The sequence below is a fragment of the Pristis pectinata genome, chromosome 2 (assembly GCF_009764475.1).
Source record: "Pristis pectinata isolate sPriPec2 chromosome 2, sPriPec2.1.pri, whole genome shotgun sequence".
NCBI lineage: Eukaryota > Metazoa > Chordata > Chondrichthyes > Rhinopristiformes > Pristidae > Pristis > Pristis pectinata.
The window spans coordinates 55,245,023-55,270,407 of NC_067406.1; the positions used below are offsets into that span (position 1 = coordinate 55,245,023).

Genomic DNA, 25,385 nt, shown 5'->3' on the forward strand with positions numbered 1-25,385 from the left:
CTAACTTGACACATGAAGGAAGGTTATATTTCATGTTGGATTTGAGCACATATATAGAGGGAGAAACTCAAAAGTACCAGAAAGCTATAAAAGCATTCTCATTTCTTGTTTGAAAAATACTTTTTTCCTAAAGCTGCAACATTAATCCCTGCAAAGTACCTTGGTTTGCTGTTACTTTTATCTTTGTCATGCAAAAATAATTTGACATTTTGTTTTTTTTGTGCAGGAATATTTTTTTAGGAGAAACGTTTTCAAGCTACATCAGTGTACATAATGACAGTGTGCAAGTTGTTAAGGATATTTTAATTAAGGTAAGGCAATCAGCTGTATTCTGTATATGTTTTGCTTATGGACATGGTAAGGTAACTTAGGAATAGAGATCAATTCATGTACCATTTATTTCTTCTCCTTGGATATATTGTATGCTTATTAATAAACACCTTTCTTTGTCACTGATATTTCAGTACAATGTAGTGTGAGCTGTAACATTTTTGTACTAATGCACTTGAACCAAAAATACCAAACAGGGTTGTAGCTAAAGGAAGCAATTTGAGCTGAATAATTCTGGGCTTAATTAATTTGGTGACTGACAATTTTATTCCATATTGCACCAAGAACTGCCAAAGTAAATAAGTGGAATTGATCAATGAGGAACATACTTGGATTACTTGAGGATTGCCAATATGAGATTAATTCTAGAAATTGGCCAATGTTTTTACAGATTTAGATGCAGTTGTGGCATGATGGACTTGGTGTTTTTTTAGTATTAGTTTCATTGTTGTAGGTGTTGCTGACAAGACCAGCCTTTACTGTCAATCCTTAATTGCCCTTGAGAAGGTGGTTGATGAGCCACCTTTTTTAAAACCACTCCAACTGATGTCTTGAAGAAACTTCCATGTATTGTCAGGTAGAATACTACAGGAAATCTTACTAACAAGGACTGGTAATATATTTTCAAGTTGGAATAATACATGACTTGGAAAAGAGCCTTCAGTTGAAAGTGAGACTTTGTCTTCACAAGTGTTTCCACACAAAATGAGTAGCGGTAATTGATGGCATTACTGCAATGAACAAATGTATCAGTGGCAGATTGGTGAGGACGAGGTTCAGTAGGCTTTGAACACTTAATTCTCTTGTGACTTGTTGCAATCCCAGTCTCGCAACTGGTTTATATGGAATTTGGCCAGCATGATGGGTAAATGATGCTTCTGGGCCTCCTCTTGATGTCCACCCATTGAAGTCTCCACCTAGAGCATAGGCTATGGACTTCCTATCCTGAGTGCTGTTATTGGAGGAAAGCTGATTTGTCCGGTGAGTGAAGGTGGTGTTAGTTAGCCATTGAAGGTCTTGCATGATGCCTCATGGGATCTAGAGGCAATGATAATGACTTCTTCATATTGATTACCACTTCTGTTGGCTCTGTCCTACTGTTAGTACACGACATACTTGGTCAGTGATAGAGGAGTCTGGGATGCTGGTTGAAAGGTATGATTTTGTTAATCTGTTATGCTACCCCAGATGTTCATGAGGAATTTACAGGGTTGACTGGGCTGGATAGGCCTTTGCCATATTCAGGTGGTGGTCTCTCCTGTTTATTATTCTTTGTTGTGGTTTGATCTACCTGAGGGGCTTGCTAGGCCACTTCAGAGGGCAGTTCAGTGTCAATTACATTGCAGCGGAAATGAAACGAGACCAAGTAAGAATCTATAGGCAGCATGTAAATTTCCCTTCCCTGAAGGATATTGGATCAAAGCATGCTGGACCAGGCCTGCTGCTCAGAGTCAGCACCTTTGGTCCCTGCACTTAACCTGGGCGGAGCCTATCATTCTGGTCCTCCCTGCCATGGGTGGCATGGTGCGGATATCCTGACAATCGACAGTCTACACGGATTGTATAGATCAATTAGTACTATACTAAACAAAGTGACAACAGTAGAGTATGGAGTGCACATTTGCAAAAGACAAGTTTAAGGCTTATGTTCAGAAACATCTTTTGTGTTCATACCAATGATCAGTGATGTTTGGGTGTGATAATGGAATTGGTGAAATAGTTCAAGAGCTTCTTAGGGAAACCTGGGTGACCCTTAACTGCTTGAGGGGCCAACCAGGGAAGAAGTGGCTGCTGGCTCCAAGTGGAACACAAGGAAAATCGCAAATTGTGATTGTCACTGACATACTGAGCTCCTGCCCTGAGTTATCCATTTCATACTGTTGTTTAAAGGCATTGAATGGATTGCTAATCTTGTGTCAAACTATTACTCTATTGCTGCTTCCTAAACCACACATATATAAAACTTTGTGGTTACAGGAGGAATTTTAAATTAGAGCCATTGTGATCACAATACAATAAATACTCACAATTACATTTGGGTCTTTTTGGTCCAGTTGCAGATTTTTCATCTTTTCCCATTGCCCTCTACAACTGGTCACAAAGATTTCTTCCTAATTCTTATATTTTTTCTTTCTTTTTTCTCTGCACCACTGCTCTGTTGTATTTTGACCAAGAATGCTTCTTATTGCAGATTAAAAGAAAGTAAATGAACAAATATGACCTAAGTTAAATGTTTCCATGACGACTTGGATATTGATTTTCTCAGATATTCTTGATCGGACATTGATTTTGCAAATCAAAATACTGCTAGTTGTTAAACTAAACAAAACTTCCTCAATCTGTCAGTAAACCTTTTTTTTTCCTTTTAGGCTGATCTTCAGACTAGCTCTCAGCGTTTAAACCTGTCAGCCTCTAATGCTGCAGTAGCTGAACTTAAGCCTGATCGTTGCATTGATGATGTGATTCACCATGAAGTGAAGGAAATTGGAACTCACATGTAAGTTTTAACTTTACATTTTAAAGAGGGTCTGAAAAATGTTCACCTCAGCATAAAAAATGCATCACTAGAGCCACAGAAAGACTCTTTGGTGAATGTGAAAGAACTACAACTCAAGGCAAAACTGTAATGCAAAACCTCTGAAGTAAACAGCCACATGTGGCCCTGGAGGAGAAAGATGTTCCAGGGATTTGGAGTGTGTCACCATTTCAGAATTTATATTATCAGCAATTAAAATGATATTGATAGTTGTGACTTTTTAATCTTGTGTTGTGCTTTTAGTAAAAGGGTACTTATGATTAATTGTAGTACTTTGGTCAAAAATTGCATTCTTTCCAAGCAGGTGCAATTTTCACGTCAGAAATTTATTGCTCAATTGTTGTTACAAAACTGATGGGCTTAAAAATTTATAAATGTACAAATATTACAGTCTAACTGAATATTGAGATGTGAATCTATGACATAGGATTAATGCAGAACTATTTTGCCTTTTTACCTAAGTTGAACTGTGTAGAAGGGGAAAATGCAAAGTAAAAACTAGGCATATACATATTTCAGGGGTGAGTTGAAGAGATCAGAAATCAGAACATATTATCCCCATTTCCCAGTAGCAGACTGAAAACAATTCCATGGAGTCTCGGGAATGGCCATTTCCTCTTTTACTCCACTTGCTATGTAGCCAATGAAACTAGAATAAGAATGGAAATACACTATATGCTGCCTTTTAAAACTTGTCTTTTTCCCTTTGCTAATAAGTATTACATTTTAAAAAAAGCTACGTTAATGTTGATCGTGAGATTCATAAGGATTAGAAACTACTGTTTTATTTCTAGTAATGAATTGGATGTGATGATAATCAGACTAAGTGGACATTCACAATGCCCTTTGATGGTTTAGAAAATAATTTTTAAGGGATTTAATTCTTTATTTGCTGCCAGTAAAGGGTAATGCATGCATTCTAAACTCTTTGTTGCTGTCGTTTCAATTTATTATAAATTGACTAGTTTGCTGACCTAAGTAGTAAAATTGCAGCATACAACATTTAGAAATTTAATGTATAGATTTTTTTTTGCCCTTTTTTTTGCAGTTTTGGGTTTAATGTGTATTTTCAAAACTTCAAATCCTCGGTATCTCAGAACTCTATCTAATTTGAGCTTGCTTCATGAGCCTCATTCTTGAACTCAGCCAGTGGTATAGCATGTGTTGTTTTTGATTGATTGGACCACATAAATACTTTTAGAAAATTGGCTGGTTTTGTGCAATGATCATGAAGCTGTTGACAGACGTGTTCATTATTTTGTGATGCTGGCAATGATTTAGATTTCTATGCATGCATGGTTTAATGTGGAAATCTCAAAATTGGTGACAATGATTGAGCCCTCCTCAATAGAATGCATTGATTGCAGCCTTCTCCAGCACAACAAAACGAAATAGTTTAGAATTGTATTAAGTACTTATGAACTAGTTTCACTATGAAATGTCCTGAAAAAATCTTGTGGAGTATTATGTGGTCTGAGTACTTTTTCATTTAAAAACTGAGACACAACTACTGCTAATCCCATCAGATAGTACCATTTTTTGTTTACAAATGAATGTTAGATTTTTCTATTACAATTTCATGATAAAAATATTTCAGCGTAGGGAACTTTAAAATGTCTTAAAAATTGCTTTCATAGTTAACCTTAATCTTATTAGCATGTTTGAAACTTTATTTAGGGCTCTGTATGATGTTGGAAAAATCAATTAAAAATTGCACTTTTTTTTCCCTTCCTGGACTGGTGTGATAATTTAATATGATTGGCTGCTTTGGGAGCTTGATTACTAAAGGGTGGCAGGGATCTTTTGAACAGACACATGATATAATGGACGTGCAAAAGAGGTTGCTAGATCCTTGTGGGAAACATCTTTGAATTTAGTAGGTAGTGAGTGCAGTTATTTTGGTGCTGAATGGAAATTCTGTGCTAATAAGCAAGAATATGAGAAAAATCAAGGACTTTGTCAATTTAATCTATTTCATCTTGTTCCCAAACTCTCACTGTAGCAATTATTTCAAATATTAATCAGCTGTTTGTGGTAAATTGCATTAATAATTTTTACTCATTCTTAGTTGAGCTCTCAAACTTAATTTCAAAGGCTACAGTGGGCTAAGCATCAGCTGGGGAGTTGGGTGGAACAATGGTAGATAGAATTTAATCCCATCAAGTGCAAGTTGATGCATTTTGGGAAGTCAAATAGGGTTAGGATATAATCATCAATATTGAGAAACAGAGAGATCTTGGGATACAAGTCCACAGTTCCTGAAAGTGGCAACACTGGTGGATGGGGTGTTAAAGAAGGCATATAGTATACTTACATTCATCATAGAATATGTCCCATTCAATGAAAGAGTTGATGTCATGTTACAACTTGATAAAACCTTTGTTAGGCTGCACTTGGAATATTGTGTGCAGTCTGATCACCACATTATTAGTGATTGTGCTGGAGAGGCTGCAGAGATTCACCAGGATGTTGTTTGGATTGGAAGGCTTTATTTAAAAGGAGATATTAGATGGATTAGTTTATTTTCCCTGAAGTGAAGGAGGCTGAGAGTGACTTGTCTGAGGAATATAAAATTGAGAGAGACAAAATTATGAGATGCATAGATAGGATAGATGGTAAGAATCATTCTCCCATGGTGGGGTTGTCTAAAATGAGAGCATAGGTTTAAGGGGAAAGGGAGGAGGTTTAGAGAGGACAAAAGAGGAAAGTTTTTTTTTTTCTGACTCAGAGTGGTTGATATCCGGAACATACTGCCAGAGAAGGTGGAGAAGGCAGAGGCAATCAATACATTTACATAGCATCTAGACTAACACTTGAATATCTAAGACATAGAAGCCTAATGTGGGCAAATGGGATAAGTACAGATGGTGGCAACGGTTGGTATGGTTGTGGTGGACCGAATGCCATTTTCTGTACCAACTCTAAATTTACCCTTGGGTAGGTTTAACTAATGCCATTTAATACTTTTCCTGATGAAAAACACGATGATGCTGGAGGAACTCAGCAGGCCAGGCAGCATCCGTGGAGAAAAGCAGGCGGTGAACTATTCAGAAGGGTCCTAACCTGAAACGTTGACCACCTGCTTTTCTCCACGGATGCTGCCTGGCCTGCTGAGTTCCTCCAGCATCATCGTGTTTTTCATCTAGATTCCAGCATCTGCAGTCCTTTGTTTCTCTATTAATACTTTTCCTGTTCTTTTCCACAATTTTAAGACAGTAAACCTTGTTTCTCTGATTAAACTTTTTGGCTCGTTCCTTTAAACTAAGGATTGGTCTTGAGTCTCTTTGGTCTGCCTTATCCAATGTGCATATGTGATTCTTTCGTGCCTTGGAGACCTAGACTTAAGTAGTATTGACGTTTAAAACTGAGGGACAAACAACCACTATTAATCACATTGATTAGTGCCATGAAGAACTTCATATTTATTGCAGTCTTAATTGTTTGGCTTAAATGACTAAACCTATTTGCATTGTTGTATAAAGTGTGGCAGTCATTTTATTGATTTAATTTTTCACTTGTCTTTTCCCTTTGCAGCTTAGTCTGTGCAGTTAGCTATACAACACAAGCTGGAGAGAAGATGTACTTTCGAAAATTCTTCAAATTTCAGGTAGTATACATATAAGTGGTGCTCCAATGTATAGGATCAAAATGATAGTGGATTATTCATTATTTTTCACATATGGAACTTGAAATATTCTATTTATATTTTTACCATTCAGATCTATTGTTTTCAGTCTTAAAAAAAATCAACTCTCCTGAAAGTGCAAATGATTGAAGTTTTGATGTATTCAGGAGATATTATGAAGTTAATTTTCCTATAGTCCCTTGGTAATTTATCTAGGCTGTTAGAATTCCAGGCTGTAATGAGCTAAAATATTCAAACTAAAAGGCAATATTAACCAAAATATTCATAGCCCTCCCATAACTGAACAATAAATGCTTTATAATTTAGAATTTATTCAATTAGACCTTGGTAGTTGCTCGGATCACAAAATGCTACCTGATGTGGAAAATCTTTCAGCCCATCTTAATTTGTTAATCCATAACAATGCTACGCCCTCTGCTCCTCTTCATCTGCTCTCTCCCCCAACACCAGCCATTCACCATATTTGTTCCAATTTTAATTACTGCAAGATTTTCATATCCGTTAATCTTGGAAGTTCCTTCCAGTTTTGTCACTCATTATGAAGAACCGAATCCTGGTCCTGAAGTTTGACCAGTTTGCCCCTATTCACCAGTCTGATCCCTAGACCTTCGCCAAAGAGCACAGCTCTTCTTGTATAACTCATTTGAATGTCGTACATTCTTCATGAAAACATTATAATATATTAAACTTTTGTATGGGAGAGACTAGATCAAATGTTTGGTGGCATTTGATTTTAATGAGCACTGAGTGGAGGAGTGCTTTGAGTTGTAAAAGTAAAGGCGAAGGGCAAAACCATGCATGCACTTGAAAATGGAAATTAAAAATTGAGCACTGATGTACTAGGAACCAGTATAGGTTATCAAATACAGGGGCAATGAGTGTATTGCACTTGGATATGTTAGACCAAGCAATAGAGTTTGTTCCTTCTGCTTTTTTAAGGTAACATTTTGGATTAATCTTTTCCTTGCCATTTATTGTCATGTTCAGGGTTACTTTCTGAGCTAGAAACAGATATGTGAACATATGAATTGAGAGTAGGATTAAGACACTCGGCCCATTAAATAAGATCACAGCTGATCAGATTGTCATCTCAACTCTGCATTCTAGTCTAGCCATGGTAATCTTTCACCTCCCTGTTAATTGCGTAGCTACCTAACTCTGCTTCAAAAATATTCAAAGACTCTGCTTGCACTGCCCAAAGATGCATGACCCTCAGAGTAAGTAAAAAAGAGCCATCTTTGCAACCCCTCATTTATAAAAAGGCGATATCTAGTTCCAGATTCTCCCACAGGAGGAAACATTCTTTCACATCTACTCTGTCAAGACCCCTCTGGATCTTGTATGTTTCAATCAAATTCCCTCTTTTATAAGTTCTAGCAGAAACAAGCCTGGCCTCTGCAACCTCTCCTCATAGGTACGTGGAGGGGTGGGGCTTAGAGGAATATGGACCGAACGCAGGAAATTGGGAATAACTGGGTGGGCACCGTGGTCAGCATGGACTCATTGGGCTGAAGGGCCTGTATCTGTGCTGTATTGCTCTGACTCTAAGGTAGCCTGCCCATTCTAGGTATTAGTGTGGTAAACCTCTGAACTGGATCCAAAGCATTAACATCCATCTTTAAATAAGGAGACCAGTACTCCAGATGTGGTCTGCCCAGTGCTCTTTATAATTGAAGCATGTTGTCAGTTTTCTATTCAATTCCCCTAGAATTAATGATAATATACTGTTAGCTTTTGTAATTACTCACTGTACCTACACACTATCCTTTTGCAAATGCACTAGTACACCCAGATCCCTCTGTATATCAAATTCTGCTGTCTCTCACCATTTAGGTATTTGCTTTTTTTAATTTTTTCCTCCCAAAACAGATATTTCACACTTTCCCATATTGTACTCCATTGACTTCTGAATTCCATAGGCAAGTAAAATGTAGTAACAACGAACCTGTTCTCGTGCTCTCCCTTTAAACTACAAGCTAGTCTGATCTGGTCAGAGATAAGGGGGTCTTCTGATAAACAGTCAGTGGAAAAGTACTGTCTGAGTTACACAGCCATGACACTTCAGTCTTACAAAGAAGGTACAGAAATACAGAGCCAACTATACTGTAGGTTACTAAAAGTTTACAGAAACAGGTGATTATACAAACATATAAGCAAGCGTAAGTAAAACTACAAGAAAAACAACAATCTGGACCCTAATCCAACACTTCTTCACCTAACTTATCTATATCCTTTTGTAGCCTCCTTGTGACCTCTTCACAATTTACTTTTTTACCTCATCATCATTGGAAATTTAGCAAGCATACCTTCAGTGCCTTCTCCATGTCATATATATAAATAATAAGAATTGATCCCCAGCCCCAATCCCTGTGGCCCACCAGTTATGATGTTTTGCCAACCGGAAAAAGATCTAATTATATCTATTGTTTCCTTTAGTCGGCCAGTCTTTAATCCACACCAATGTGTTATCTCCTATACCAAGAGCTTTTATTTCCACAGTAACCATTGATGTGGCACCTAACCAAATGCTTTCTGGACATCTAGGTATATATAGTACATTCACTTTATCTACAGCATGTACTTCTCTAACAAGTCAGTAAATTGGTCAAACTTGCTATAATGTCTTGTATGCAGAAAGACTCAGGCGTGTGATGATACGTAACATTCGCACCAATGAAGTGCTATGCAATGATCATCTCCAAAGTCTTTTCTCCAAGATAGGGGAGTCCAAACTAGAGGGCATAGGTTTAAAGTGAAAGGGGAAAGATTTAAAAGGGACCTGAGGGACAACTTTTTCCACACAGAGGGTGATGAGTATATGGAATGAGCTAACAGATACAGTGGTGGAAGTGGCTACAATTGCAATATTTAAAAGGCAATTGGACAGCTGAATGGGTAGGAAAGGTTTAGAGGGAGATGGGCCACGTGCAGGCAAATAGGACTAGTTCAATTAGGCAACTTGTCAGCATGGATGAGTTGGGCTGAAGGGCCTGTTTCTGTGCTGAGTAGTTCTGTGAGCAAGAGAAACTAACCACCTCCACTTGATATTCGATAGCATTATCTAGTCCCTCACCATCAATGTCCTGGGGAGTCATCACCAACCAGAAACCTAGCTGGCAACAAGAGCAGCTCAGAAGCTGGGTATCTTGCAGCAAGTAATTCACCTCCTGACACTCATCTTCTTCCTACCATCTGCAAGATTCAAATCAAAAGTGTCACGGAATACTCTGCAGTTTCCTGGATGAATGCATCTCTAAGAACACTCAGAAGTTCAACAGATATCCAGTATAAAGCTTTGCCTGCTCGATTGGCAGTAACAACCATCCTTAACATTCATGCCTCCGCCACAGCACATTGTAATTGTAGTGTTGTACCATCTACAAAATGCATTGCAGTTACTTGCAAGCTATTTGGACAGCACTTCCCAAACCTGCAACCTCTGCTATCAAGAAGAATGATGTCAGTGGATGCACATCACCCTTGTATTCACACTCAATCCTAAATGGAGCTGTATCGTTTTTCCTGCATCATTGCTGAGGACTAAATTCTGAAACTCACTACTCAGCATTTCAAAGTGGCAACTCACTGTCACCTCCTCGGGGGTTATTAAGGATGAGCAATAAATGTTGGCTTTGCCAGTGATGCCTAAGTCCTAAAAATAATTTTTAAAAAAGCATGAGACCAAACCTCTGCATTCCAAAAATCTTGAATTTTTCTTTTCAGATTCAGTAAAATATTGTTTACTTATTGTTTCTTTGTGATGGTGTTTTCTGTGCATTTTTTAAAGCCATTGTAAATGTTGAAATTGTATCAATAGTTTAGTAAGAGCCATCTATAGTAAAACAATAAAAGCTGCATAATAACTCATTATATCTGTGTTTCTTTCTCTCAGTTTCCCCATTGGTTGCTAAGAATAAATAGCTGCCTGATGCAACTGCGGCCATACAAATCAGGGATTAGGTAGTTTTAATCTGTTAGTGGGTAATGCTTTTACAGTTTATACTGCGTGTGTTTTGCAGCAAGATTTTTAACACCTACAATAATTGCAGCCTAATGCAAAAGATATTTGGCATCTTCTGGTTAGAAGCACTTGTGAAATTAGAAGACTAGTGTAATATTTTGACGTGAAAAACAGAAGGCTAATTGGTGCGCTGGGTATCCGTGAGATTCTGTGTGACAAATTTGTCTTTGAAGGCTTAAAGACCATGTGATTCCTAACATTTTAGAAAATGAATAGGTTTTTTGTGGCAATGAATCCTTAATATGTTCTCTAATCAGTTTGCTGTATATTTTACTTTTTCTAACATTATTTAGTTCTGCAACAGGTTTGAAGTTCAACTTTTTTGTCACAAAGGGCCACCTTACATTGGCGTCTAAATCTACAAGTTCTGATGGATGATCTGCCAATGAAATCAATCTTCAGTTTGCCCTCTCTATTTACACAGGTCCTTAAACCACTTGATGTGAAGACCAAGTTCTACAATGCTGAAGTAAGTATATATGATAATTTTACCCTGGAAGATTCCAAAGTTAATTCCTTTCTTTTTATTTATTTTAGAATCATAAATCTCTCTCTACACTTGTAGCTTTAACAAATATAACAACTATGGGTGTTTGTTCTTCTAAAATGTACCATTTAGAACACTTTAAGAGACTCTTCTTAGCAGCATTGTCTGTCAAAAGCACATTTTTACTAGTGGGCATGGTTCACTTTGTTGGCACACAATTTTCTGTAGCTGGAAGAGCTGGATTTGCAATGAGGTGAACAAACTACCTGATTTTACGGAGGTAGATGAAAAATTCTGCTCCACATTCAGTACTTTTTTCATAATGACTTTGGAAACACTGAATATATGGCTGGCACCTTTGGAATGTGTATCAATGAACATTGTTTTGGGTGAAGAGTCACTACGATAATGTCAAAATTCCAGTCATTCTAAGACAATTTTGGATTTAAGCATAAAATTAAGAGAAATTATTGACAATGGTTTTGTTGTCAGATTTAATTTACTTACCATCATGTATGGCTTGAGAAACGAATAGACAAAATTCTGCAACCATAACAATAAAAATCATTGCCTCTCTCCTACCTCCATTGATGTTAGACTTGGCTCTATCATACCTTCATCTCATTGCTCCCTGATTTTAAATTTTGATGTTTCTGTTTTCCACTGCTACACAACTGATTCCTGTGAAGTGTACCACTTCCTGCTGCTGACTCTTCTGCTTCCTTCGACCCTTCTGATATTTTCTACACTTACTGCTTCTCTTACCATCCACACTTCTGTTTCTCAGAGGGGGAGCATCTCTGTTCTTTTTACTTGTTTGCCTATGAGCATGATCTTGCCTATTACTTTTGTATGACTTGCAAATAACCTTTTAAGGCCTTTAGAGTGTTAACATTAGAAGCAGGAGTGGACTATTCACCCCCTCAGGCTTAATTCACCATTCAATAAGTTCATGGCTGATCTAATTTTGGAGTCAGCACCACTTGCTTGCACTTTCCCCCATACCCCATGAAGTTCAAGTGTTTGTCAGTCTCCCCCTTGAATATGTTTGATGACACCAACCCCACAGCTCTTTGGGGTAGAGAATTCCAAAGAATCATGACCTCAGAGGAGCAATTACTCCTCATCTCCATTTTATATGTGCAGCCACTTATTATGAAGCTGTGTCTCCAGTTCAAAATAGCTCCCACTGGAAGAAACGTCCTGTCAGCATCCACTCTATAAATTCCTTTCAGAATCTTATGCATTTTAACAAGGTCGCCTCTCATTCTTCTAAACTCCAGTTGTGGTGTGTAGGCCCAAATCGTTGAACCATTCCTCATATTGCTTCCAACGCAAGCAATCCTTTTTAAATATGGAGAGCAAAACTATACATAGTACTCAAAGTGCATTTTCACTGGAGTCCTGCAAGGTTACATTAAAACCTCCTCTACTTTTGTACTCTATGCCCCTTGCAATAAAGGTCAACATTCCATTAGCCTTCCTCATTACTTTGTGTAATTAGAATTTGTATCTTCCCAATTGATCCATCACGACTACTTTGTGACACTAGTTGTTTCGAGCCCTGCACATCTAGCCTGATGTGCTGTATCATTTCTGAAATATCCCCAAGCTAAGGTGTTGGTGTATAATTTCCAAGTTGGAGCAGTTGACTGCAGGCTGAAATTGTTGCCAGCCTGCAATTGTATCAGTATGCAAATGTTTACATCTGCACAAAATTCTATCATGCATATGATACGTGCAAGATCACGGATGCAGGTTTTAACTAAAGGTTTGAGTTCTGTACTTCAGCATTAGTTTGATGGTCCTAACTTACCTGGGCCGCTGCTGGTGCACTTGAAATGTACATCTTTCTCCAGATAAACATCTACTTTAAATTTTTATTGTCTGGATTCTACAAGAGCAGTAAAACATCTGAACTTCTCCTTCAGGGGTGCTCCCCCACGGAAGGCCAAGCCAAGAACTGCTGTATTGCCACATTTGGCCCATGAGCCATAGTCTGGCTTTTCTTGTTTCCAAGGCTTATTGCTTCTACTCAGTGTTTCTTCATCATATAATAATGCCCTCCCTCAAAAGTATGTGTAGGTCTTTGGAAATAGTGTATGTTTTTTTTTAACTTTCTTGCATTAAAATCTGAAGCTGATTTTAAAATAAAGTTATGTAAATTGATCACCAATGAGTATAATAAGACAGAATTTGTAAAATTTTTGGATGCTATTATCTTTATTTCTTTTCATTGGCTTATTTAGCATGTGTAATGTTGAAATATTTAGTTGAAGTCATGGTTTCGGTCTTTATTTTGCCTCCTTATGAAATCCTTGCACATAAAGCTGCCAGTTTGCAGAACCTTGGACATTGGATGTTCTCCATTATAGATGCTGTTAATTGGAATTTTTCTATTTGAGATTAATTAGGGAGAAAATGCATAGTTTTATAAAGGATTAAGACTTAATACATTGGTGTAGACATCATTACCAGAAGGTCTATTTTGTATAGACACCATAATTTAAATATACTTTAATGCTTAAAAATAAAAATCAGTGCCATGTAGTTTGGTAGTTCTTGTCAGAAGTTCATGACAAAATACACTACATTTAAGTAAAATGCATTCTTTTGTAACCTTGAGATAATTGGCTTGTGTAATATAATACTAAATCATACAATGCAATAATTTTGCAGATTCAAGACCAGGACTGTGCCAACAGCTGATTCCATGGCACATTAGTGGGTGTATTGCAGTTAGCACAAGTTTTTGCAGTAATCATAAAGTAAATCGTTACTAAAATTTTTAACTAGTTATGATGCCATTCTTGAGAGAAAAATAATAGGAATAGTACTATACTGGTTAGAGGTTCAGGATGGAGAGGAATGGTAGCTGGGTGCAGGTTGAGAATTTGCCAAAGGTTTCCTCTTCTGATTTCTATCTGTCTTGGTGAAAGTTCTCTGTTTAGATCTCCAGATGGGATTAGGCTACACTGGCCTCATTTTGCAACAGCGCATTGTTTGTTGTAGACTTGAAGAATGGCTTCTTAAATGATGGACCTCAGACCTCATGAGAGTAAAGTCCCTTTCTTTTGAAGAGGACAGTTGAGGGAAAACACTTGGGTTGGAGGAGATGAGGTGCTGTTCTTTGTGTTTAGGTTGGGCATTGTTATAACATTGTGGGGAGGTTACAGATAGATGGATCAGAATGGCAGTGGGATGGAAAATTAGAGTGGCCGGCAACAAGAGCTCTGAGTCACCCCTGCAGACTGAACACAGGTGCTCTGCAAAGTGGTCACTCAGTTTATGTTTGGTTTCTCTAAAGTAGAGGAGCCCGCATTGTGAACACTAAATACAGTATGTTAGGTTGGAAGAAGTGCAAGTGAATGGCTACTTCACTTGGAAGGACTGTTTGAGTCCCTGAATTGTTTCTTTCTAACTGTTCCCAATAACCCATCTACCAGATAGCCTCTATAACTCATCCCTCTGCAACATTGGCCTTAAATTGTCAGAGATATTCCCTTTGTCCTACAGATACCACCTGACTTACTGAGTGTTTCCAGCACTTTATTTTATTTCAGATTCCAACATTGCAGTTTTTTAATTTTCATACACAAATACTGTCTTATTCCGTACCTGGATGTGTATTTGAATTATATTGTGTCAGAGATTAGTACGGTTAAAGTATGTGATTTTAATTGTCTTAAAATATAGCTACGTCGTTAATATGGTGAATTTTAAATACCTTTTTAGATAACCTGTGTTTGTGATGAAATTCAATCGGTATCCAAATTTCTACACTTCCCAGATTTCAAATATGGGTAACTATGTTGGACTGGTTTTAGTATTCATGGACAGGTACTACCAGAAACTTGAGCAAGAGGAGGTGGGGTGTGCATTCAGTTACCCAGTGGGTTTTGAATATTGACATCTGACTTTATATCCACTATAGGCAAATGTAAAGTCTTTCTTGCTGGCTGTTTGTGCTGCTTGGATTCACTACCAAGTGAGCATAGCTTTCCAACACACACTGTCCTTAGTTTGATGTTCGTGAGCAATTTCACTCTGGCTACAGGGTAACTAGGATGAGAAATGGAAAAATGTTATAGTAGAAATTTCTCTGAGTCTTGCTCTTAGGATTGTACAGAGGAACTTTACACTATAACAGGTGTGGTTGCCTGACATAAGAATTAGTTCCTTTTCACAGCATCGACATTGCTTCTAAAAGTAGTAAAAAGAGCTGGGTTCTTTGTGTTTATTGCTAGGGATATAAGGAAAAGTGTGATTGGGTAAAGTCACTAAAAATCAACTTTTAAGATGCAATTTCTTTTCATTATGTTTATTTATGGATCCTGGAAATAAAAATGGAAGAACATAGAAGCACATACAGTATATCAACTTCGATTATAAACCAATTGTTCATATGTGATCGAACTGAGTAATCTATAGAAATGTTGAGTTCTGCTACTTCAATTTCACATTGCAGAAACCTTTGAGGTCAAACTGTTACTGATTAAAACAAAGACTAGTGTGGAAAGATGGAACAATGATTGCCATTTGCAGTAGGTCGCAATAGTGTAAGTGGTATGAACCAGATATATAAGAATCACATCTGAGGTTTTGAAATCAATGCTAAGTTACAGTTTTGATGGCTGACACCAAAGAAACAGTTTGAAGACGTGTTTCTAGAGGTCATGAACATGTTTGAATCTGAGCCATTTTCTAAATATTGTTTTGTGGAGGTGTAACGTTTACATAATTTTACTGTAAATATCCATGCAAGTTGCACAGCTAGACCATGAGGCACAGCAAGGAAATGACAACAAGTATACTTTCAAATAGATATATTAAGTAAATTATTATTTTTACAAACACAGCTATTGCATTTAGCAACACTTATAATTTTAAATTAATGTAATTTATATTTCTACCAGCTGTATTTTTAGATTAAATGGCCAGAATTTATAGTCACAGAGGCCCCTGGTATGTACTCTCACCCTCTCTTTTCTGATGTGGATTGCTGTAAGAAATCTGTTTATAATGCAATCCAGCATACCCATCTTTATGAAGCTGATATAGGAGTCAATCGATTAAAGTGTTTTCAGATAGCATACCAGAAAAGAGAGAGTGCACCATTTGGCTATTGTATAGTGCTCCATAAAAGGTTTTGAATAAAGATTAGAGCACTACATGTATAAGTTAGTATATCTTAAATGAATATTTATTTTAAAATACATTATATTTTGAAATACTTGCAATGGAATTGCATCCCTGATATATGCATATTTGTATGCCATTTAAATAGTTGGTGAGACATTATGCAGTAAGGATGAATGGTTTTGAATATTTTACAGAAGATTAATTTGTAATTGATTTTTTTTTAACCAATTCAGTGATTTTCTTCGCCCACCCACTACCTCCCAAACGTGGTAGAGGAATCAATACCATCTGTGGAGGAGCAGGAAATTACTGACAGTCACTTCAGGATTTCCACAATGCTGCCATCTTTACTGTTGTTGTTTCTATAAAATCTGAGCCAATATATTTGTGCGCAGAGAATGCAGTTTGCCCTTTCAAATTTCGTTTTAATTCCAGAGTTAAATGAGTGCTTCGGTGCTCATGGGCTTCTTCTATTGTCATGCGCCAGTAAGCATCAGATATGTGGAGATGGGTTTTTTATTAATTTTTCTCTCGTGTGTTTAATTTCATCAGTGTAGCTAAGATTAATAACTATAGAGAAGTAAAGTCATCCACTTTGGATCAGTGTAAGACAAACAGCATTTTCATAGTGGTGAGAGGCTAAGAGCTGTGAAGGATTATAGGGACTCGTATGATCATATAAACATCACTAAAGTAATGCTCAGATACAAAATGATCACAAAACCTAAAGGGATTTTGGCGTTATCATCAGTGAATTAGACTTCAAAGCTGAGGAGGTCAATTGTAGAGTCTACTGCATATTGCAGTTAGTTTTGGCATTGATTCACTGAGAGGATAGGTTGCAAATTTATCTGGATGATAGTGTTTAAATCTCCTCAATTAACATCACTAAAACTGATTATCTGGTAATTATTACATTTACTTCTTGTGGAAGCTTACTATGTAGAAATTGCTCCTACCTTTTTAATTGGGTGTCAAGGCGTATTGGGGAGCTCCAAGGTGATGAAAGGCACAAGTCTGGCTGTCTTGCCATGAACTTGCTTGTATTCAAAATGATACAAAGGAACCCAGAGAGTAGATAAAGTTTAAGTCTTTCCACTCATAAGGACATCCAAAACAAGAATCAATTTGGAATAAAATCACAAAGCTATATGTAAAACTGTACAAGTGGTCATGAAAGTTTGGAATTTGTCCTGCTGATGGTCTGTGGATGTTGGGCCAATTAACATTTTTAATTCGGAGAGAGATTTTTGTTGGGAAGGGTATTAAGAGGTATGAATTAAAGGTGGGCTATTTTAGTTGAGGCACAAACCACCCATGATTCACATGAATGTCAGAGAGGCTCAAATGCCCAGTTCCTCTGCAACATAGTGCTGTTTTATACAAAAGAAGTTTATGTGCAAAGATTTTCAGTGGCAACTTTTTGCACTTGGAACTGGATGTTGTGAATAGCAGCAACACACACATGATAGCACATGCGTGCAAATACATTTCCTTGTACAGTTTCTACAGAAAGAAATGATTCATTAAAACTTTGTCTCACTAGAGGCAAAAAAATAGAAAATACTCTTCCAACTATTTTTCCTTCTCCTACGGGTAATTAAATTATACTGCACAAATTTTAGATTTTATTTCAATTTTTAACCAAAACAAACATTTCAGTTGGCTTCATGTCCTCTTAAATGTGTTCTTCAGATTGGGTATTCTGAAAATACTGGCTTGTTTAAGGTACATTTGTTTATTTTGCCTCCTTTTTGTGGGCGCTTTACTTTTGTTTTTATTCCATACTGTTAATAGTATCTTGGAGACACAATGAAGAAAATAAATATGCTTTTCATAAAATCTTAGGGTAAAGTAGTTGTTCTTTTTAACATTTAACCCTTATTTCTCTAATGTTTGCTTTTTAATTTTTCCCCTATTAGAGTGACCTCAGTTCTGTGGTAATTTTTTTTATTTATTGCTACTTTGTGCATTGATTTAATTGCAATAAAATCACAATTGCTTTAATTAACATTAGCTAAATTTGTAGAAAAATAATGGAGAAGCATCGGTCAAATTTGAAATATCTTTAAAAACAAATTCAATTAGATATTCAATGAAATGATGACCCCCACGAAAATAAATAACTGCACAGTTTGTTCATTTAAAAATCCAGTTTTGCTGAATTATCTGCAATTTAAGTTCAGTAAATACTTACCGGAAAACTCAAAAATAACATCTTCAGTGATGAGATTGAATAATAACAAATTTATGCTTTTCCATTATATCACTAATCTCATCCAAGCTTGCATAAGATTTCTGCTAAATGGCAAATAAAATTAATTTAATCAAGGGGGTTTGAGCAATGGATTTGTGGGAACATGGTTTGACAAAGATACTATTTTACTAATTCCTTAATATTGGTGATGGGTTTGAGATGTGACCACATGAAAGTGTCTTTGACAGTTTTAAAGTTTATACAGCTGACAATACATCAGGATTTGGGGGACAGATCTAAAATGGAACATAGTCAATATTGAAATTCTGATGATGGCTTTGCCATTTTTAACATCCTGTTGGAACTTACCAGCTGATGCTGTCAACAATGAGAATTTCTCCTCAATTTTATTTTACAACAAATTGGATAAAAACATGAAGGCTTGAAACTTTATTGTTGCAGATCAATCACCTTTCTTTCATCAGAGCTGCTCTCTAGCTAATTTAGAAAGCAATCGCATCTGTGCAGTAAATTGCATTTGTAATCAAAATCTGGTCATTATTAAATACTAAAGTAATTTACCTTGTTCATACTTAATTAAATTTGATGTACAACTGCAGGAAGCTGTTCAGCACATTAATGACTATGTGCACTTTGAAAGAACTTTCCAGTTAGGCCCATTAAAGGTGCAGAATAAACATTCTTTATTTCTGTCCCAGTGTGGATAATCTTAACCACTGAGCAGTTCTTGTGCCCATGTATTTTTTTTACAGTAAAGGTATTCTTTTGCTGACATTGACAATTCAATGTGAATGAATGCCAATTTTTGTTGGTTTTGTATTGTATGTGTATGTGCTGAGACTTTGCAAACTCATTTCATACATGCACCTTGAAAATTTTATTCATTTGGGCTTGGTTAAATTCAGAATTGAATACTGGAGAAAAACAATGCTAATTACCATGTCACCCAGGCCCACATTTAAGCAATGTAATAACACTGTTCTTTAGATAATGGGCCTATGATGAGCTAAACCATATGATTATTCCACATGAATTGCAGAAACCTGTATTCTGCAAGCAAGTTAAGGTTTCCTTTTGTTTTTATTAACCCCATGTGCTATTTGTAGAAAAGGGAAACAATAAATTGCTTTATAATTTTACTTTTCACTGTATTTTTATACTCTGCAAAAAAGTACATTTTACTGTGTCAGTAATAAGGATTATAAAATAATTTGTTTATTTTATTGGCTGCAGACAATCACTATTTAATTAAATTGGTTATGATGAGAGTGATTATGTTCCATGGCTGGTAATTATATTAGGGAAAGCAGAGCTAGAAGTCTATACTATATACTTTACTTTTAACAATAGGAATACATCTGACCTGTACCCCTATATTACTGTCTGCATCATCTGTTTTTATTTGTTAACTATAAAGAAACTTGAATGCAAAACTTACAAATATCATTTCTGATACATTGCATGCCTATTAGTATATATTCTGGTTTACTGCTCAGTTTTAAAAGGAGTATTCAGGAGTATTTTAGGTACTCAAAGGATCATTAATAGTATAATCTTTTCAAATTTCCTTTTTGTACTTTTTTTTAAAAACTCTTGAAGAATTTTAATATTAAAGCTGATTTATGAGTTGCATTTTAGGAATGTCTGTCATCTACTCTAATGAAGCTACAATTTTCATTTATTTTTGCTTAAGAGGGAGAGTAGTTTGGTGTATTATCCGAGGGAAAAGTAATGCTGTTTTCTAAATATTCTTCATAGATGACCTAACTAATGTTTATACTCTCAGAATTCAACTGTTGTACTGTAGAAAATAAGTAAGTAAATTTATCACAAATCCATTGCTGTAACTAAATTAATAAGCTGATGTTGAAGTAAGATACTTATCTAAATTATGCTTCTGCTTTTCTTCATTAATTACCTGCACTGTTATTCCAAGGCATGAACTAATAATATTTGGTTTAATTTGCAGAAACTGATGCAGTTTTATTCAGTTTTATTTCTTTCTTCTCTTTGTCTCCATCCCTCGCCCTACCCTTCTTCAATGCCTTCTCCTCTCACCCCCATAGACAGATGAAGTCTTTTTGGAAGCTCAGATACAAAATATTACAACTACCCCAATGTACATGGAAAAAGTTTCACTCGAGCCATCCATCATGTACAATGTAACTGAACTGAACACCATCAATACAGGAGGGGATGGGTAAGGAACTTTAAAATCATGTTTGAATCAGTGCTACGGTATGATTCACCTTGGTTTATGTATTTTACACCTTGATTTTTTCTTCCCAATAAAACACAACTTTCCTATTCCCTTTTGTTTGGGTGACTTTTCCCTTTTCCAAAAACACTGAAATGCCAAACCAATTTTTCTGTTCTGTTAGCTAGAAGGCAATATGCACAAATTGTGTTTCCAACCTGAATGAAATGCTGGATCTTCAGCTGGTAAAGATTCCAGAATTTGCCTGAATTGAATGCTGCTCAGTTTAGTTAGGTTTGTTTAGTTAATTTAGCTCAGGCTAGTTAGAATCATGTATAATTGTGTCAAATAGCACTGGCCATGCTATAATAGTTGGAGACATTGTATGATATTCAATAGATTGCAACAACTTCGAGTTCTCTTGCAGGGGTGGATATTTTGTGTAGTAGGGGCAGATTTCAAAGGGGAAGGGATTTATTTATTTAGATGCAAATGTGGATGTACACAATTTCATCTTAATTTGGTTGAGCTGTAGGTGGCTCTATAATTTACCCATAATCTTTTGAATATTCTTCACCACCTTGTGATTTGAAACATGCCACCTATGATTTCTGAATATTCCCTTCAAAATTGCAACAAGAACAAAATTCCAAATATATTTTCCAAGTCTATTTTTGTCTCTTGAGAGCACAGATGCTTTGATTCAAATTGACTTACCATGCTGAATTGCTTTAATCTGGTTGAATGTTTCCTTTTGGTCGTAAGGTCAATTTTAGGTTGCACATTTAATTTGATTAGTCCTTTTCCAAGATTTAGCTCATTTATTTCCAAGCTAGCAACAGTGCACAAACCCTTTGAGACAGATGCAGTAATTCAGTCCACATTTTTTCCAACGTTGTTGCCACCTGTTTTATGTGGGAAAATTGGTTCTGGTATCCAGAGGTTTTGTTTTTAGCATCTTTGGTGAAAACGTTGCATAGTATGTAATCATTTGACATTGATATTCTTTGGTTTTGAATGCATCAATTGATAAAATACAGCAAGTTCACTTTTTTCCAAACAGTTTATCTACAGTTCAGCATCTTTTTGATTGGTGATTATTTGCACTCAATACATTTATCCAATTGTCAGTACATTCTACAGCTTCATCAATCAGCTATTACTCCTCTCCTTGAAAGTTAAAGTTATTGTTTTCTTTTCTCTATTATTTATCCCATATGATAATGGTGTGCAATATGTATTCCCTGGTAATGTGCACTATATTGCTCTGCAAGGTCAGCCTTGGAACTCTGGAAATAGTTTGCAGCTTAGTAAAACACACAAACATTCTTGAAACTTGTTTTTAAAATTCAAATTAAAAGACAACATGCTGTTCTGTTTCACCCTTAATGTATATTTTAATATCAGCATGTGCTGGGCCTGCATTTTCTAGCCATTTTTCACCAGCTGTGCATTACTGGAGATATTAAAATAATGTCACTGGGAAACCCCTATGAACTACCTGCTTCTCAACTTTTGTCAGAATTTGTACACAGCATTTGGCTGGATGTAACAAATTTAAAGGCAAATCATAGAGATACATAAACAGAGGTTTCCCATTTTCAGGGCTGATGCACCAGATGTCCAAGCTATGAAAAAAATTACAAATAAGAAATCCTGAAATCGTCTGATAGGGTAGGTGACTTATCTAGACCAGGAAGTATTCAGATTTAGTCTGACTACTTGTTTTGAGTTGGCTGCTGGCAGTAAGAGGGCAACAGTTAATTTCTCTGCTACTGGGAGGATACAGTCAACCAGGATTTCCATTTCAGATGGCCATCCTGTTACCATTGCTGGGAATACATCTTTAGATATTGGCTGAAGATAGTCTTGGTTTTAGCAAGTGCACTTGAAAGATTGAATAAACACTGCTACTCTCTGAAAAGTGGGTTTTCGCCCAACATTTTCAGGAAAGATTGGTAGAAAATAAATTCAACTGTAATTATGCATACAATCTGGACTTCATTCTGTGCTATATGTAGACCATACTTTTAATCAATTAAAGTAGTGATAGAATTTGGGCACCAAGAATCAAAACTTAATTCCAATGTGATGTTAAATGAAAATATATACAGTATATAAAAAATAAATGGGCTTTTCATCTCCAAAATTGAAATAAGAAAAAAATTACAGGTACAATTTCAATAATATATTGGAACAAGTCTACACAGGCATGAAGGGGAAGTGGCCTCTGATACTACTTTTGGAAAAGTCTGAAAATATTATAAGAACATAAATATGCTTAATGTATTGCCAGTGTCAAACTGATATGTTTTAAATAACTTTACAAATGAAATAGTTCATGCTGCTGCTTTTTAAAATGCTGTTTAATACATTGCTGTATCTTAAATACTGCCCAGGGCTATCATAGATGCCTTTAAAGGAGGGAGAAAGGAAAAGACGGACATGCTGATAGGGCAGGATGAGATAAGTTGGGAAGTGGCTTGTGTGTAGTATAAACATTGACATGGCCTCATTAAGCTGAAAGATGCATTTCTAAACCTTAAAATTTGGTGTAATTTCAACCTTCTCTATCCAAGTACAGTAAATGTTTTTGTTTGCTCACTTAAGTATTCATTGTCTGTACAGATCCTCTACATTTGGGAAAATGACCTACTTGCAGCCTATGGACACAAGGCAATATCTATACTGTCTCAAACCTAAACCTGAATTTTCTGAGAAAGCTGGGGTCATCAAAGGAGTCACAGTTATTGGAAAATTGGACATAGTCTGGAAAACAAACTTGGGTGAAAGAGGACGGCTACAAACAAGTCAATTGCAAAGAATGGTTAGTAAATGTTTGCTTAGTGCAGTTTTCTCCATTTTGTGTTTGGTAGAACTTCCCTTGTCTTGTGTGGAATAAGGTTCTATCCCTACTCATGCCTACTCAGGTTTTATATTATATATTAGCACATTGATTTATTTTTAATGTGTAACCTTGAACGGTGTTGAACTTTTCAGCCATGGAACTGTCAGATGTCCCTGAATCTGTCTACGTTTTTGACTTTCAGCCAGGATCACTGGAGAGTAATCTGAATTTTCTTCCTTACCAGAACTTGGCTATACTTGGGCAGCACCAAAAGCATAGTTTCTTCCCTCTACGTTAAACAGTTAATTCTCCCCAGGGAGTGCGCCTGAGATCCTTAAGGCCATGAAATATTACTTCCTTGGCGTGTGAATAGCTTGGAAATTTTTTTCTCAAAATTTACAATTCTTGATATGGACACAATTTTTTAATCTTAATATCAGAAATACTATAGAGCACTATTTTTTTTCTGTTTGTAACACATTGTTTCTTGTATGGTTTTGCTTTAGGCACCTGGATATGGTGATGTCAGACTTTCCTTGGAGATGATCCCAGATACTGTAAATCTTGAAGAACCTTTTGAAGTTACATGTAAAATAACTAACTGCAGGTAATAGTAAGTTCACTGATGACCCCAGAGTGCAACTTTTATCTGAATTCTACATCATTAGAATGGGGATACTTTTCAGCTAAATTGTTAACCATTCCATCCAAAAAAAAACTAAAGTTAAAATTGAAACATTTAATTGACTCTGCCTGAGCTTTGTTTTATTGTTTCTGCAAAAATATCCTTATTCTGGTATCCACACTTCTTAGAGGAGTAATATTTTGAAGAGTTTTGAGAGTTTTATGACTGACATTGGTTGAGCAACTCCCTTCTAAGAGTGGAGACCTTGAATGAGAGCCTGGCCACTGGAAATAAAATTTAGGGGGGGAAAAAAAACTGGTTGCAAGGTAGGTATTCTTGCTCTTAATTCCCTTTTAATTTAGTAGATCAAGTTATTATGTGCCAGATGAAAGTCGCACATTTTTAATGCAACTCTGGTAATGCAATTGATTTAAAAATCTTAAATGAAGGGGTAACATTTAAATAGAATGTATGGTGTCCTGTCATTTATATCATGTAAGAATAAGTATCTTGGAAATAAATATGCATTTATTATTTGTCTTGACTCCCATAGACACCCTGAAATCTGTTCTGACTTCGGGCTCTATTATTACTGCAGCTCCATTAACTAATCCAGAAAATGGCATTTCTGGAATCAATATGGATGTTGATATGAAAGCATCAAGGTATAGTCACTCATCCAGCTCCCCTTCCTTTGGATCAGGGGTCCATGCCTAGATGCTTCCATAAGTAATACTGTTGAAGTAGGTTTTGGAAATGGTGAACAACTGCTAAATAAATAATTTAACATAAATGTGAGCTATGACGTCATGGGAGATGTACATTTTGTTTTTTGATGTCGCATGGAAGGATGATTTTTTAAAATATTTCATAAATATTTTGAATCCACGTGGATGAATGCTATCAAGAAATCTGCAGTTGAATGGTTATAGCAGAACTTTGAGCATTATTGGTTATCATATGTTGCTTGAAGTCAGTAATGCTGATTCCTTTCAGTAATCTGCTTCTGATTTGGAGAGGCAGATAGACCAGTAAATGACTATGTTAGATTTATCTTGTATTTTTTAGTACAGACTGACCATACCTAATCAATGTTCTCAATGGACAATGTATAATCAATGTATAAGATGATAAGAGGCATAGATCGTGTGGATAGTCAGAGGCTTTCTCCCAGGGCTGAAATGGTGGCCACAAGAGGACACAGGTTTAAGGTGCTGGGGGGAGTAGGTACAGAGGAGATGTCAGGGGTAAGTTTTTTTACTCAGAGAGCGGTGAGTGCGCGGAATCAGCTGCCGGCAACGGTGGTGGAGGCTGATACGATAGGGTAGTTTAAGA

The 25,385-nt window shown here is 36.3% G+C and overlaps 1 protein-coding gene across 5 annotated transcripts in view; it reads left to right on the plus strand.

Annotated features, from left to right (window-relative positions):
* trappc13 (trafficking protein particle complex subunit 13) overlaps positions 1-25,385 on the plus strand; it is a 48,963-nt gene that overhangs the window by 18,068 nt on the left and 5,510 nt on the right. For 3 of the 5 annotated variants that reach the window (XM_052010095.1, XM_052010096.1, XM_052010099.1), the window contains 8 exons: positions 227-311; positions 2,700-2,827; positions 6,401-6,473; positions 10,958-11,002; positions 18,085-18,102; positions 20,447-20,580; positions 23,206-23,404; positions 23,932-24,032. In XM_052010095.1, the coding sequence (XP_051866055.1) occupies positions 227-311; positions 2,700-2,827; positions 6,401-6,473; positions 10,958-11,002; positions 18,085-18,102; positions 20,447-20,580; positions 23,206-23,404; positions 23,932-24,032 (783 nt within the window). The remainder of the gene's footprint in view (positions 1-226; positions 312-2,699; positions 2,828-6,400; positions 6,474-10,957; positions 11,003-18,084; positions 18,103-20,446; positions 20,581-23,205; positions 23,405-23,931; positions 24,033-25,385) is intronic. The other 2 variants (XM_052010097.1, XM_052010098.1) reach the window with 1 other exon arrangement.